The sequence below is a fragment of the Microcaecilia unicolor genome, chromosome 8, assembly GCF_901765095.1.
Source record: "Microcaecilia unicolor chromosome 8, aMicUni1.1, whole genome shotgun sequence".
Taxonomy (NCBI): domain Eukaryota; kingdom Metazoa; phylum Chordata; class Amphibia; order Gymnophiona; family Siphonopidae; genus Microcaecilia; species Microcaecilia unicolor.
In genome coordinates, this window is record NC_044038.1 from 59,554,450 (window position 1) to 59,571,526 (window position 17,077).

Below are 17,077 nucleotides of genomic sequence, written 5' to 3' on the forward strand. Positions count from 1 at the left end.
GTGGGGCAAAATGGTTCTCTATGTATAGCGATGTTACATTGTAACAATGCCTGGAAAATAAAAATGGTCAATGCATGATGGAATGTTAAGGGAAGGGGGGTGGGAGGGAGAAAATATAAATGTTTGATGATGCAGCGGAAAAAGCTTACTGATGGGCACGATGTGAAACCAATGCCAATGTTATTATGAGAAATGCCAGTTTTGTTTGCTCTGCTGTTCGTCAATAAAAACCTTTGAAACAAAGTATAAAAAGGAATAGTATGCTGTGCAACTGTTGTTTATAAATTACAAATAGAAAATAGTAACATCCAGCAACTATAACAACTCCCCACCACCACTATCCTCTAGCATTCCAATCCCAACAATAGCTAACTTCTACTATCCCAAGGAATCCTAATCCACCCTGTTAAAATGTCCAGGGGTACAAAATACAACCCATTCTGTATGCTGTAGCGGGGGAGAAATATGCTCTATAAAGCACTGCTATGATTTTTTAATCTGTGGATAAATAAGTCATCAACAATCTCAGGATTCAGGCTAGCTCTCCTGTCTTCCACAGTCCTTCCCACAATGGAAAATGTCTTCATAGAAGGTGTGCTGGCAACAGGAATGTACAGGATCTCAAATGCAAATTTTGCTAGTTGAGGCCAGCAGGTTTGCTTGTTTTTCCAAAAAATCAAAATATCATTGTCTGCACCACTCAAATATAAACAGTCCAGTTCATTAACAGGCTTTGTTGGAGGAGGTTGCACCTCCACCAACAGCTTCAAAGTAGAAAATGACATGGGAACAAAATTTGTCCCCGTCCCCAAGGGCTCTGTCCCCATCCCTGTGTCATTCTCTAATAGTGATACCTTTTTTCCCTCCTGACCTGAACTTGATGTCATCTCTATGCCCTTCTAGCCCAGTTTGTCAATTTTAGTCTTAGCTATCATCAAGGCTTGACACAAGGTTTATAAGTAGTTTAATTCTTGCTTCTCTCTTCTGATTCCTCTTATATCCTATTGGAGAATAACGTTTCACACACAGTTTACAAAAGGTATCTAACTATGTTCATAGTGTTAAGACAGCAGGAGGCCTATATAAAATTTTAAACTGAAATTACATCACATAAATTGCATGAAAACCCACATCAATATATGGCATCCTTCAAGAGGTATTATTCCAATATTTAAAATTATTGAAAGATGTTGTTTTGCTTTGTATTTTTCAGTTTCCTTTAAACTGCAACCTGCCTTTCAGCTTTGGGGTGTATGAGTGGAAGGGAGAATAGGGGGAGTTGTATTTGGGGATACAAAAAAACAAACAAAAGGCAATATTTGTTTTGTTTGCTTGTCTGTTTAGTGTCTTTATTGTTAATAAACAGAATATATATTTTTTTTAAACCCTGCAACCTGCCTATAAGTTTTCCAGGACTCACTAACAGATTTATACCTACAGTTCTACAGTTTAAGAGTCACTGTTTTGGTTGGGACTTTGTTTTGGCTTTAGAAGCTAGCCAGCTGAAAACATAATTATGGTGTGGTATCATATCAATTTCACTCAAATCAGGATCATAGGAGCTAACACTCAAAGGCACTCCCAATAGACGCTGAGTGAATTTCAATTTTGTACCAAAGCCAAACTGAAAATGCCAGTTCATTTTTGGCTGAAAACGAACCTCTTCCCCCCCAGATCACTCCCAGCACCTCCACCAACTCTGATTGAATGAATCCCTGAAGCTATTTAAACCTGAGAGCTCCCATTCTACCTTGCCCTCCTGTCTTGCACTACTATTCTGTTTGACTTCTGTTACCATTTCTGATCATGATCCACCAGCCCTGACTGGTACCTGATTCTCAATTTGTCTGCTGATTCTGTACTGTTCCCAATTCATTGGTGTTGACCTGGCTTGTCCGACCATGCTCCTAACCTTTGTTCCTATACTTCTCCAGCCTCCTATCTGGTGATGAGCGGCTGATGCTGAAACTCTGAAAGATGAACCTTGGGCTTCTGCTTTAAGTTCTAGCAACTACTGAATACCAGAGGGCTCAACCCAAAGGAAAAGGAAGTTGTTATAGGTGAACATGCACTAACTAGACCTATGGCCTCCGTTTTCCCCACAGAGTTGTCATCCAAATCATGACAATAACTAGGACTCCACATGCAGAACAAACATCTTAGCACCTAGATTCTGGTTACCCACATCCACATGTGTTGATTTGTTTGAGATACTAGAACATGCGAACAATTTTCAATGCAAGCAAAACAAGGTAGATCAGATTTGTATGGACTCGCACAACTTCTTTTTTAATGGAACCATATCATTTAGTAAAAGAGGCCAACTTCTGGCCACATAAATACAAGAAACCAAACAGAATATGCAAAGACAATGATAATTATATATATATATATATATATATATATATATATACACACACACACAAGGAAAATAACTTTGCCTCTAGCACTTCAGCTTCTTTTCAGAACAAAGGTAAAATTATGTATCATACCTGATAATTTTCTTTCCATTAATCATAGCTGATCAATCCATAGACTGGTGGGTTGTGTCCATCTACCAGCAGGTGGAGATAGAGAGCAAACTTTTGCCTCCCTATATGTGGTCATGTGCTGCCGGAAACTCCTCAGTATGTCGATATCAAAGCTCCATCCGCAGGACTCAGCACTTAGAGAATTACACCCACGAAGGGACACTCTGCCCAGCTCACCACCGCCGAAACGGGGGAGGGGAATTAACCCAGCTCATCCCCACACAAGTGGGGGAGGGGAATCCGTCCAGCTCATCCCCGCAGAGCGGGGGAGGGACACCACACCCACCGATGCGGGGGGATCTGGCTTATCCTGCAACCGCAACCGCGGGAGGAGCTGACTGACCCTAACACCGCCGAAGCGGGAGGGGTACAAAGCTGCCCTACAGCCGCACGAAGCGGGAGGGAGTGCCGGCAGAATTTAAATCTCAATCCAGCCCCATAAAACGGAGGGGAGAGGAATGCAGCAGCTCACTGTAACACAAACTCGTCTCAACTCTTGAAGAATCCAAGTGAAAAAACTTGAACACGAAGTCTTTCTGAAGTAACTGAAGACTAAACTTGAACCTGAAATGCAACCAGAATAAAAACAGTACAGATATCTGGGAGGGGCTATGGATTGATCAGCTATGATTAATGGAAAGAAAATTATCAGGTATGATACATAATTTTACCTTCCATATCATCAAGCTGATCAATCCATAGACTGGTGGGATGTACCGAAGCAGTACTCACCCAGGGCGGGACATTGAAATCCCTGACCTCAACACTGAAGCTCCAAACCGGGCCTCCGCCCGTGCAGCCACAGTCAAGCGGTAATGCTTGGAGAATGTATGAGCCGAAGCCCAAGTTGCCGCCTTGCATATCTCTTCCAAGGAGACGGACCCGGCCTCTGCCATCGAGGCCGCCTGAGCTCTAGTGGAGTGAGCCTTCAGCTGGATAGGCGGCACCTTCCCCGCGGCCACATAAGCCGCTGCAATGGCTTCCTTGACCCATCTTGCCACTGTAGGCTTAGCAGCCTGCAGACCCTTACGAGGACCTGCAAACAGGACAAACAGATGATCCGATTTCCGGAAATCATTGGTCACTTCCAAGTATCTGATGATGACTCATCTCACATCCAGATATTTAAGAGCAGAGTACTCCTCTGGGTAGTCCTCCCTACGAAAGGAAGGGAGACAGAGCTGATGATTCACATGGAAGCGAGAAACAATTTTGGGCAGGAAGGAAGGCACTGTGCGAATAGTCACTCCTGCCTCAGTGAACTGCAGAAAGGGCTCTCGACATGAGAGCGCCTGGAGCTCGGAAACTCTTCTGGCTGAAGTGATAGCCACCAAAAAGACTGCTTTCAACGTCAGGTCTTTCAGAGATGCCCTCGACAAGGGTTCAAAAGGCGGCTTCTGCAATGCTCTTAGCACCAGGTTGAGATTCCACGCAGGCACCACTGAGTGCAGAGGAGGGCGCAGGTGATTAACTCCCTTGAGAAAGCGCACCACATCTGGCTGCGAAGCCAGGGAAGCACCCTTCAGGCGGCCCCTTAAGCAAGCCAGAGCCGCTACCTGGACTTTAAGGGAACTGAGCGACAGGCCTTTCTCCAGACCTTCTTGCAGGATCGCCAACACTGAAGAAATTGGAGCAGTGAAGGGAGAAAGTGAGCCTGCTTCACACCACGCTGCAAATATACGCCAAACCCTGGCGTAAGCAGTAGAAGTAGAGCGCTTCCTCGCTCTCAGCATAGTGGCGATGACCTTGTCTGAGAAGCCCTTCTTTCTCAGACGCTGCCGCTCAATAGCCAGGCCGTAAGACCAAAGGGGGAGGGATCCTCCATCACCACGGGACCCTGATGTAACAGGCCCTGCTCCACTGGCAGCCGCAGAGGATCGTCGACTGAGAGCCTGATCAAGTCCGCATACCAGGGACGTCTGGGCCAATCCGGACCCACCAGGATTACCCTGCCGGGATGCTTTGCCACCCGGTCTAGCACCCTGCCCAACATGGGCCAGGGCGGGAACACATAGAGAAGCTCTTGAGTCGGCCACTGTTGGAGAAGAGCATCTACTCCCAGGGATCGAGGGTCCCGTCCTCTGCTGAAAAAGCGCGGCACTTGGCAATTGGCCGATGACGCCATCAGATCTAGGCTCAGCTGGCCCCAGCGCTTCGTGATGTCCAAGAACGCCTGAGCAGATAGCTGCCACTCTCCGGGCTCCAAGGTATGGCGACTAAGAAAGTCCGCCTTGACATTCATGACTCCGGCAATGTGGGCCGCTGACAGCTGCTCCAGGTTCGCTTCTGCCCACTGGCATAGATTCATAGCCTCCTTGGCTAGAGGGGCGCTCTTGGTACCTCCCTGGCGGTTGACATAGGCCACAGCCGTGGCATTGTCCGACAGGACCCGTACCGGCTTCAACACCAGTACCGGGATGAACTCCAAAAGCGCCAACCGAATGGCTCTGAGTTCCAGGAGGTTGATAGACCACTTTGCCTCTGCAGGAGACCAGAGCCCCTGCGCTGTCCTTCCCAAGCAGTGGGCTCCCCAGCCCGACAAAGAGGCGTCCGTCGTGACGACAATCCACTCCGGGGTCACCAGAGGCATTCCCGCAGACAACTTGTCTGTCTGCATCCACCAGCTCAGCGCCTTGCGCACTGCTGGGTCCAAGGGAAGGCGCACAGCATAATACTCTGACATCGGAGTCCAGCGCTGCAGCAGAGATTGTTGTAGTGGTCTATGAGCCCTGGCCCAGGGCACTACTTCCATCGTGGCCGTCATAGAGCCCAACAGCTGCACATAGTCCCAAGCCCGAAGAGGAGAGGCTACTAGGAACTGGTCCACCTGAGCCTGAAGCTTGACAATCCGATTGTCTGGCAGGAACACTCTGCCCACTTGGGTGTCGAATCGAACTCCCAGATACTCCAGGGACTGAGTCGGGCGCAGCTGGCTTTTCTCCCAGTTGATGATCCATCCCAGGGAGCTCAAAAGAGCAACTACCCGGTCCACAGCTTTGCCGCACTCTGCATAAGAGGGGGCTCGGATCAACCAGTCGTCCAGATAAGATATGGACTTGAACTCCTTCCTTCCTCAGGAAGGCCGCGATGACCACCATTACTTTGGAGAAGGTCCGCGGAGCAGTAGCCAACCCGAACGGGAGGGCTCTGAACTGGAAGTGTCGGCCCAGGACTGCAAAACGCAGAAAGCGTTGATGAGGAGGCCAGATGGGAATATGCAAGTACGCTTCCTTGATGTCCAAGGATGCCAGGTACTCTCCTGCCTTCACTGCCGCTATAACAGAGCGGAGAGTCTCCATGCGAAAGTGCCGAACTTTCAAGGCCCTATTGACCCCTTTGAGGTCGAGGATAGGCCGCACAGAACCTCCTTTCTTTGGTACCACAAAGTAAATGGAGTAACGTCCCTTGCCAAGCTGATTTTCTGGCACCGGAACGACCGCACCCAGGCGGATCAGATTGTCCAAGGTCTGCTGCACTGCCACAGCTTTGACCGGAGACTTGCAGGGAGAGAGTACAAACCCGCCTCTTAAGGGTCGGCAGAACTCTAGCCTGTAGCCGTCTTTGATGACTTCCAGCACCCAAGCGTCTGAAGTTATTGTGGTCCACTCGCCCAGAAACGAGGACAGCCGTCCTCCAATCTGCACTGGGGCGTGGACCAAGGCCCCGTCATTGGGTACGAGACCCTGGGGGAGGACCGGAGGGAGCACCTCCGGGACGGCGGTCTCTGCGAAAGGAATGCTGCTTGGGGGAGAAATTCCTCTTAAAGGAAGAGGGGGCAGAGGAACCCGACCTGCCCGGGCGGTACCGACGGGCTTCCTGAAACCGTCCTCTGGAGGTACCGGGACGAGTACTAGCCCGAGCCCTGACCTCTGGTAACTTCTTGCCCTTAGACGTGCCGAGATCGGTCACGATTTTGTCCAGCTCGACCCCAAAGAGCAGCTTGCCTTTAAAAGGCAATCTAGCCAGGCGGGATTTAGAGGCGTGGTCAGCAGACCAATGTTTCAGCCAAAGCCACCGCCGCGCAGAGATTGTCTGAGCCATGCCTTTAGCTGAGGCCCTCAAGACATCATACAGCAAGTCTGCCAAATAGGCTAAGCCCGATTCCAGGGCCGGCCAATCAGCCCTCAAGGAATGATCCGAGGGGGAAGCCCGCTGCACCATAGTCAGGCACGCCCTGGCCACATAGGAGCCGCAAACTGAGGCCTGCAAACTTAAAGCAGCCGCCTCAAAGGACGACCTTAAGGCCGCCTCCAATCTTCTGTCTTGGGCGTCCTTTAGGGCCGTGCCACCTTCCACCAGCAACGCCGTTTTCTTAGTCACCGCAGTGATTAAAGAATCCACGTTAGGCCACAGATAGGCCTCACGTTCACTTTCAGTCAAAGGATAGAGGCGGGACATAGCCCTAGCCACTTTAAGGCTCGCTTCAGGGACATCCCATTGAGCCAAAATTAAGGTGTGCATGGCATCATGCACGTGGAAGGTTCTAGGCGGGCGCTTCGTCCCCAGCATAATGGCAGAGCCAACAGGGGCTGAGGGAGAGACGTCCTCCGGAGAGGAAATCTTCAAAGTGTCCATGGCCTGTATCAACAGGTTGGGCAAATCCTCTGAGCTAAAAAGCCGCGCTGCAGAGGGGTCATCCGCTGCATCCGAGCGGGGATCCGTCTCCTCCAAGGAATCCGCAAAGGACCGTTGGGAGAACTCAGATACGCTGCCCTCATCTACATTGGAGGAGACAAAGTCCTCCAAGGCCTGGGAATCAACCCGAGGGCGTTTACCTCTGGGAACCTCAACCTCTTTACCAGACGAGGGAGCAGGGGCAGCGTTTTGCATAAGGAAGGCCTGATGCAGCAGCAAAACAAACTCGGGGGAGAAACCCCCCAGACTGTGCACTTCCGCAGCCTGGGCTACAGCCCTAGACGCACCCTCAACCGGCGCTCGCAAGAGCGGGAGAGAGACATGCTGCGCATCCAAAATGGCGTCCGGCGCGACACTCCGCGAAGGAGCCGCGCGGGAAGAACGGCGCTTAACTTTAGCCGCTTTTGTGCCGTCGCCCAAATTAAGGGCGTTCATGGCATTAATGTCTCCAACCTCAAGGGCGGCCCAAGAAGAAGCCGTCCGAGCCGCGTGGCCGGCCAAGATGGCGGAGGCGAGGAGCGTGGGATGGGCGTTTATGGCGGGAAAAACCGCCACGCCGGAGGAAGGACCGGGACATTCATCGGTCACGAAACTGTCACCCAACAAGGGCGAATCAGGCTTTAAGACCCCCGCATCCCCTCTAGAATCGCTCAAGCGATCCGGGGAGCGACTCTTTGCGCCCTCGCCCTCCGACGCCATATGCCACGAGGAGAAGAATCGGGGAACCCCCTGCCCGCTATAAAAAGGTAAAAATTACCTGCTTGCCGCTCCGAGCTGTAACGACCTGGTGTCCCAGTGAGTAGCTGCAATAAACGTTTAAATAAACGTCGAAATAAACGCCTTTAAGGACGTTCAAAATTTTTTTTTTTTTTTTTTTTTGTTAACGGAGCCAGCGGGAGGGGGGAGAAAAGGAGGGACCTGGCACCACCAGGTTTGCACTTGCTCAAAAGAGCCCTCAACCCCAGGCACTCAACAAAACCTAAGAATTAGGCTTGGAGGCCTAGCCAGAGCTGCTGCTGTGTGTGACCACCACCTGCTGAGATAGAGAACATACTGAGGAGTTTCCGGCAGCACATGACCACATATAGGGAGGCAAAAGTTTGCTCTCTATCTCCACCTGCTGGTAGATGGACACAACCCACCAGTCTATGGATTGATCAGCTTGATGATATGGAAGCACTATTATACCTGAGCTTATGGAAACTCTCAAAACTCCACGCAGCCTAGCTCAGTAACCCGCTTCTATGACTGCTGACACTTCACTCCCTTCTATCTTGTGACCACTAAAATGAAAATAAAATTATTTTTTCTACCTTTGTTGTCTGGTGACTTTGTTTTTCTATCCATATTGGTCCCAGTCTCTGATTCTGCTGCTCTCTATATGTTCTCTTAACTCCTTTTACAGGCTTCCTTTCCATTTATTTCTTTACTTTCCGCCTTTTTTCTTCATTTCTTGCCCTACATCCATAAGTAAAAGCTGGATCCTCCTCCGTGGAATTCGCTGGAGGAGGTATAACGTGGATCCAGCTTTTGCCTATTTTCTCCATCCATGTGCAGTTTTTCTCCTCTATTCCCTTTCCCTCATCTCCAGCCATGTGCATCTTCTTTTTTCTTTCCTCCCCTCCATCCATGTCCAGCATTTCTCCTCTCTCTTCCCTCCCCGTATCCATATAAAGCAGTAATTCTCTCTCCCCTCTCCCCCATCGAACTCCAGCATTTCTCCTCTCTCCCCGCCAACTCCTCCATCCATTCATGTCCAGCAATTCTCCTCTATCTCCTGCTCTCCTCTCCATGTCCAGCGATTCGTTCAAACCACAGCTCCCCCCCCCCGCCGCCCTCCCTCAGCTCCCTGACTTTCCGTACGTGCACCCGTGCTCCCTGCCTTTAAATCTTTAGTTTACCTGAAGTCGCGGCTAACTGGCAGTAAAAGCAACAGGCAGGCTTGCCTCCTCGTAGCTTCCCTTCCCTCTCAGCGCGTTCTTCCCTTGCGGAAAGGAAATTACATCAGAGGAAGGCGAGACATGCCAAGAAGGAAGGGAAGCGACGAGGAGGCGAGCCTGCCTGCCTGCTGCTTTTACTGCCAGTTCGCCACGACCGGGTAAATTAAAGATTTCAAAGCAGGAAGCATGGGTGCACGAACGGAAGGGAGCAGGCAGGTGAGCCGGACCTCACAAAAAAGGTGCCGGTACGCCATACAGGCACAAAAAAAGCACTGGTCTTGTCTAGAACTGATCAATCTGTCTGGATTGATCTTACCTAAAGCTGATTTGTAATTACAGTGATAGAAAAGATTAGTTTTAAGCCACATTGGCTTATTTCACATTTTATGAAACAGATATCTATATTCACCAAGTTGAAAAGAAATGGCTTAGTCTGTAAATTTCTGCAATAAATGTGAAGGGTAAACAGTAATCATGTGGTTCCACATAATAAGGGATGACTGCAGAACACGTCACCATTATCCAAAGCTAGGAACAAGGGATGAAAAATACTAGCCTTACACATTTTAGATTTAAAAAATCAAAGTGTCAAATTTCTAATCTTCTAATCTATTGTCACATAATCTACTACTTTAAGAGAAACCACGATCAGCCAAACAAGTCCCAAACAATAGTTTTCCCACATAAGTATGGAAATTGTTCACACTCTCTTGGCTGTAGATGCACTTTGCAAAGTGAAAGATCCACACTGAGGTCCCTGGACAACCAGATGTGTCTCTTATACTAATGGCTCCCAGTAAACTGATCTTGCTAAAACAGTGGTGTTGGGGCTAGCCCATTGGCTATGTGAAAGGGATGGGAATCAGTTCCAAGGTTTGATCTTCCATTATCTGGAGTGGGGTATGTAGCAGGGAGGAAGGAAGCCTCAATCACTGTGCAGCAGTCATGGATTTAAGGTTCATAATTGCAAGGTGCAGGAGGGAGCCTCACTGCCTGGCTCCCAACTGAGCACTGTTGCTGCAATGACCGAGCTAAATCATCTGGAAAGTCCTATAAAATGAGAGGGAAAAAATCCCTATATTGTTGGGTATGAACTCATAGCACTGGAAGCCAGCTCTAGAAATGGAAGTACAAAGGAGCAGGCAGAAACTTGTTACAGTGGCCCTCCCCTCCCCCCCCCCCCCCAAATAAAAAATGCAGTGTTTTCAAAGTAGCAGATGAGCTCATCTATCAACTCCATTACACTAGGAGACTTCAGATTAAATTACACTGGATCTCAGATGTCACAGAATTACAAGACACTTCATCTCATCTTGCCAGGCCACAAAGAAAGGAAAACTCCTTTTGTTTTCAATGTCCTTCCCAGTGCATTGAAATATCCTGTCTCATCTATGAAAACCACCCTAATTCTGTGTGCACTTTTCAAAGTCTCTCTGCTTATACCCAAAATACTAAGGGATCAACTCAAGAAACATCACCCAAGGATGAGCGCTAAACTATATCATGTCAGGCACAAATTTTACAATGGCAATTACGCACATAATTGCCATTCTAGAATACTAGCATATGTCCACGTTTATGTGCCTATATATAGGCACATGCATTTACATCAGTTCTACAGCAGGTGTAAATGTTCAGTTGTGCACTTGACATAATTCTATAAAGTTAGTGTGCAAGTGCTAGACATACCCTGGCCCATGACCCTCCCATGCACACAGCCCCTTGCAATTGAATATGTTAGAAATTATGCATTAACACTGAAGAAAAAAGGACTAAGTGCAGTTACACATGTAAGTGTATATTAGTACAAATTAATGCCAATGATTGTTAGCCTCAATTATGGCTTAATTAATAGTGTCATGTATGTAACTACTAGTATTCAAATCAAAGCATAAATGCTACAGACACAAAAGCAATACTGAATGAAAAAACAGATATAGAGCAGTATTTATAATAAGCTATGTAAAGTGCACAGATAGGTTTAAACAGACATAGCTCTCCCCCCTCCAACTCCCACACCAGGGAGGTGAAGACAGATCATGGGGCAGGCCTTCAACTGCAGTACATACTTCACCTATCAACAATTATTCTTATCACACAAAGACTGGACATGTTGTGAAATATCGGAGTCAGCAGAAGAAGCCACCAACAGAATCCCCCCCTGAATCTAGCACTGGCCTCCAGATAGACAGCTGTAGGAAGGCTCCTGGGTACTGGCTGAGCTTTACTGAGCTACCATTCCAGGTTGTCATCCATCCAATTAGCATGATCAGGTGATACCAGCTTTTTATACATTGTATAACAGTGTCATTAGAACAGTGTCTCTTGGAGTGTAGGAGTAGCCTAGTGGTTAGAGCAAGGCATTGACAACCAAGGAAGCCTGGGTTCAAATCCCACTGCTGCTCCTTGTGATCTTGGGCAAGCCAGAATACCTGAATGGAACTCCCTTGAGCTATCCCTGAAAAGGCATAAGTAATATCCATAATAAATGTAAAAATAGTCTTTATCCCTTTAACTCAAAGCAGTGGTTCTCAACCCATTCCTCGCAAAACTCTTGTGCGCATGAACCAGTCATGTTCCTCCCCTGTGCTTTCAGTCAAACAGTGCACATATCATTTGCATCTTTTTACAGTTGTGCATTCAGAAGCTATTTTTCAGCACTGCTCCAATGGTATTGATCATGCGCTGTTCAGAGAGTGCTGACTTCTAAGCATTGGCCCAACTGTGAGGAAACCCCTTCAGTGCATTTGGCCCATAACTTTAGCATTCTGAGACATATATATGAGTAAAAAAAACTATAGTAACAAAACATCCTGGAGCACTGGTAAGTTATAGATTTGTTAAGTAGGCACTTGCTTGAATCATTATCATACAGGCTACCTGCAAAACAATTATTGCCAACACTTCTGTGAAAATGTATTTTTGCCCTTACTGAAGGGCAAAATAGCAGCCGCCTATGCATTTAATCTATACTCTTTGAATAAACATCACTGAAAATATGATACTGAGGCTTATCTGCACCTAGGCATTGTGCTACTTATCTAAATGTGCAGCATAATCAGAACTATGGCCAGGATCATGGTAACCAAAGAACTTGGCATAAGTACACAGCTCCTGTGGGAACAATAATGGTAACAAAACCTGACAGAATTGGGAGCCTGCTTATTTAGGGAGGTGTTTTGTAAGGAATTTCCTGCTGCTCCTCTGGACTTTCAACTCACTTTGGAATCTATCTCTGTTGGGGGTGGCAAGGAAGGGTAGCCAGTGACACTACATCAGGATTCAAAGAGGCCCTACCAGGATCAGGCAACTAGAGCTCATCCAGCTCCCATACAATTAGGATGCAGGTTCAAACTGGCTGAATTTCTTGGGCCAGCTCTGCTGGAAACCATCTTTTGAAACTGAAGGTAAATCCCCTCCTCCCCCCCCCCCCCCCAAACTCTTATCAGTAAAGGCGGGTCCTGCACAAGGCTCATGGGGTCCAAACAATCACTGCTTTGCCACAGCATGAGCTTTCATTCACAACCACAAATAACTTTTCCAACTGTGTCTCTCCTCTCCCCACCACTGCACTAGAGTCCTGCAATAGCAGGCCATAAATCCAGTCACTAGACGTTTCCATTGAAGGATGATTGGAAATCCAGTCCCCTTCCCAGGAAGGTTGGGAAGCTGCTGTGAGCTTTGCTTCTGTAGCTACACCCGGCATGGCCAATCCAGGAGGCAAAAGATCTGATCTGGCTTATGAACCCAGGTCCTCTACAGGACAGTACTACCACTGGGCTGGCCCATTATTAAAGATTTTGCTTTAACAAATTTAAGTTTATAAGCCAAACAAATACAACTGATCATCATAACAGGCACAGATTCAATGAGTGCTTCAATGGTACGAAACAAATGCTCTAACAGTTGACTAAGGAGTGCACTTCTGTTTTCCTAAATACACAATTTTATCAATGAATGTGCTTGTTTACACTTAGAACATACTTGAGACTTATCTTGGCCAGCTGCTGAAGCGTTTGTTTTGCTCATTTTTAAAAACACAGCTCAGAGTCTTGAATAAGAGTCCACCAAGCCTGAAAGCCTTGGTTTCTAACATGGGAAGGGGGAGTGTGGGCTGATAATACTTGACAGAAATGTAAAATCTTTGTTATTGTCATATTTGTCTTACTGCTTGTTGGCTTACAGTAAGAATTATGTTTCAAAAAATATATATTAGTGGAGTGGAGGAGTAGCCTAGTGGTTAGTGCAGTGGACTTTGATCCTGGGGAACTGAGTTCGATTCCCACTGCAGCTCCTTGTGACTCTGGGCAAGTCACTTAACCCTCCATTTTCCCTGGTACAAATAAGTACCTGAATATACTATGTAAACCACTTTGAATGTAGTTGCAAAATATCCCACAGCAAGACTCTCAAAGTTAGAAAAGAACATGAGGGCTCAGGATTTAACAGGATTCACATGTTACCAACATTTGACCAGCAGTGGGCTGGTTAACATTTAGCTGATGGGATGGACAAAAAGGTAAAAATACTTAGTAGCTTTTTACTTTTGAGAAGCCATTACAAATGTAAGAATGTCAAACCTGAAGTTCAGTTATGAGAATATGCTATGATACTATGTAAACCTCAAATATTTTGCAATTTTCTATTTTTTTTTTATTAAGGTTCGCTAAGCGTGCCAAAGGGCCTTATTACAGCAAGGCAACCATGTGAAAGCAAGCATGTTTCTTCACAAAGCATAATGCAACTTGAAAAACTGTGGCAAACTGCCTTCCCAAGCACACCAAATCATGAACCATCACAGCATGCATAAAGAATTCCAAATTCTTAATTTCACCTTGGTGCTCAGTTTATACCATCCCAGGTACAGACACAATTTAATGACACCATAATGATAGTCTGAGTCTCCACTGCAAACAAAAAAAATTATATTTAACAGAGGCTCATATATTCCCACTATTGCAAAAATTAGAACTGTGGTATACTTAATATAGATCTTAATCATACACAAATATTACAAGACTGTGGCTAATGTATAAAGCACCCGACACGAATGGTGCATGCACAAATTTGAATATATATATATATATAGAGAGAGAGAGAGAGAGAGAGAATTAAAGAGTCTGCTTTAGAAATAGTCCATTTTCAAGGTCTTACATTTAAAAAATAACAAAGTTACCTGTTCAGCTCCATAAACTGTAGCAAACTGGACAAACTCTTCCATCCGGACAAACCCATCACCATCTCGATCCAAAGCATCAAACACAGCTCGAAGGCGAGAGGCATCATGTTCGCACATGGGTTCTGCCTGACCGAAACCGGCCGGCGAGTCTGCGTTCCTATGAAAGTGCAGATCTGCTGATCCCACATCCCACATCAATGTGCGTTCTACCGCAAAAGGCAGGGACCACGGCAATCTCCGGGACGATGGTATGATGCTCGGGTGAGAAATCCTCAGCGCAAAGGAGCTCACTCTGCACGAAGCCGAGCCATAGGCATGGAAAGGGGGTGAGCCACCCGGGCCCCGGCCCGTCCAACTTTTCCGCCGTTCTCTGCTGCGCTGAGAAACGGACACCTGCAGCCTGACGCTGCGCTCACGAGACCAGGTTGCCAGAAAGAACAGCGGTGCTGCCCACTAAATTAGGCTCCTTTGTAAACGTACGGGCAGGATACTTTTTTATTTCACCCTGTTCCGCTACTACGGGAGTCACGGTTTTCCTCCTTTCGCTCCCGTCCCTTTGCACACCTCCAGCACCTACCGGGACAAACTGAATTACAGAATGTGTGAGGCGGCGAGCGACAGGCGAGTGCTGCACTCTGTCGCGCACGCGCAGCGACACCGAAACGTAATCAACCGCCGCTTCCGGTTCCGCAGTGACTCACACTGCGCATGCTCCATGCACAGTGCAGCCTCCCGAGTCCCCGTCCCCACAACAATAGAGGAGAATGGTTCTTGTGAACGGTGGTGGGAGGTAGGAAACCGGTCGCTGAGCCCGTTCCTTTAGCAGGGCCTAGTTGCCCTAACGATAGCTGCTGCTGATTCTGCAGGCTTCAGTGCCTTGGAGGCTGAGCTGATATTCTGAATTACACCTCTCCTTTTTTTTTTTTTTTAATTCGAGTTCACTTTTGTTGTGAGGTTAGGAATTGATTACAAAGAGGCGCTGTTCTGCTCAGGACTTGTCGCTATCAATTAAGTGGGGAAGGGGAAGCAGCAGACCAATGATATCGCGGGGTGAACTAAGGTGATACTTTCACCCATCATGGCCACCACCGCACATCACAGCCCTCCTCCAACTTTAAATTAGCTATTAAAGAGAATATAAGAAAAGTCCACAGGGCGTTCAGTGCATAAAGAAACCAACCAGTAAAAATCACCATTATGGGAGGATTAGACAGAATTTTTGTATTAAACATACACTTTTAGTTCTATAACATATATTCCATGGTCCTCAACAGTATTCGACCCATGTCACCTCTAAAACAGTAATACGCCTTTCATTGCCATTCACTTTGCAAAATAACATAAAAGTCTGCATAATGACAAGCAAAAACCTATATAGCTTTCAAGATGGGATTGGACTTTTTTAAATTATATGCTTGATTTAAATTATTCATGAATTATTCTTACCAAGGTAATATTTAGTTGAGTAGTATTGGGGGGGGGGGGAATTCTATAAATGGCATTCAAAAATGGGTGTTGGAAAAGGAGCTATATAGCTATTGTATAAAGGGCATGCACCCTGTATAGAATAGCACTTAGTGCCAATTCTCAGGGCACCAGACACACCTGCTGAAACCTGGTGTAAATCCTTGCACTCAAGTTGGGCATGCTGACTTGTTATTCCATAACACTGCATGCAGCATTTTGGAATTCCCTGGCCGATCTATGCCCCTTCCATGGCCATGCCCCCTTTTGGGTTGCACATTATGGGATTTAGGCATCCATCATTAAAGAATAGGCACAGCCAGATGCATGCACAAATCCTAATCAGTGCCAAATAATGTCAACTGGTTGTTAGTATCCAATTATTGATGGTTAACAGCTTGTTAGCCAATTAAATTACACCTGCATCTTGGGAGAACACCCAAATTTGGGCACCATATATAGAATCCAGATTCCATGAGATTATGGCTAATTGTTTTCCACTATTATTTATTGTTCAAGACACTCTTTACCCCCTGGAGTGGCCTAATGGTTAGTGCAGCAGACTTTGATCCTGGGGAACTGGGTTTGATTCCCACTGCAAATCCTTGTGATTGTGGGCAAGTCACTTAACCCTCCATTCCCCCCAAGTACAAAATAAGTACCTGTATATATGTAAACTGTTTTGAATGTAGTTGCAAAATACCACAGAAAGGCAATATATCAAGTCCCATTTCACTTGCACCTTTCCTCTTTACAGACATGCTATCCCTCATCACACTGGTTCACTTCCTCTTTACAGACACATTTACCCCTGTTTAACCACTCTGTCCTGAAGATACTAAAAGGGGTAAAGGGTTGTGGATTTGGTAAACCACCTTTCTGTGGTTCAACCACAATGGTTTACATATATTATACAACAGCAATAGGGTGGAAAGAACTCAAAGTCAAATGATCAGTCTCCACAGCAAGGTAAGATGCTCCAAAGGAAACCTTTATGGGTCATAATAAAGGTTTCCTTTGGAGCATCTTACCTTGCTGTGGAGACTGATCATTTGACTTTGGGTTCTTTCCACCCTATTGCTGTTGTGTTTCACTTTTGTAGAAAGTGTGAACCCCATTTGGTTGCGTTACATATATTATATGCAGATAATTTCTCTGTCCCTACCTTGTTCTCACAAAGAGGCTGTTCTTTTCTCATGCTTTTGCCCTCCATCATACAACCCTTCCTTCTTCCAAATGCTTCCCCCCCCCCCCCCCCCAATTGACCTTCCCAAGTTTTTTTCCCTTAACTCCTTCCTTTCCTCATTTCTCCATTCTCGCAGGATGAA

General features: G+C 46.7%; 1 protein-coding gene across 4 annotated transcripts in view; it reads right to left on the reverse strand.

The window, feature by feature from the left end:
* RAB11FIP3 (RAB11 family interacting protein 3) overlaps positions 1-14,928 on the reverse strand; it is a 304,304-nt gene extending 289,376 nt beyond the window's left edge. For all 4 annotated transcript variants that reach the window (XM_030211109.1, XM_030211107.1, XM_030211110.1 and 1 more), the window contains exon 1: positions 14,283-14,928. In XM_030211109.1, the coding sequence (XP_030066969.1) occupies positions 14,283-14,480 (198 nt within the window). In that variant the 5' untranslated portion in view covers positions 14,481-14,928. The remainder of the gene's footprint in view (positions 1-14,282) is intronic.
* Between the last annotated feature and the right edge of the window lie 2,149 nt (positions 14,929-17,077).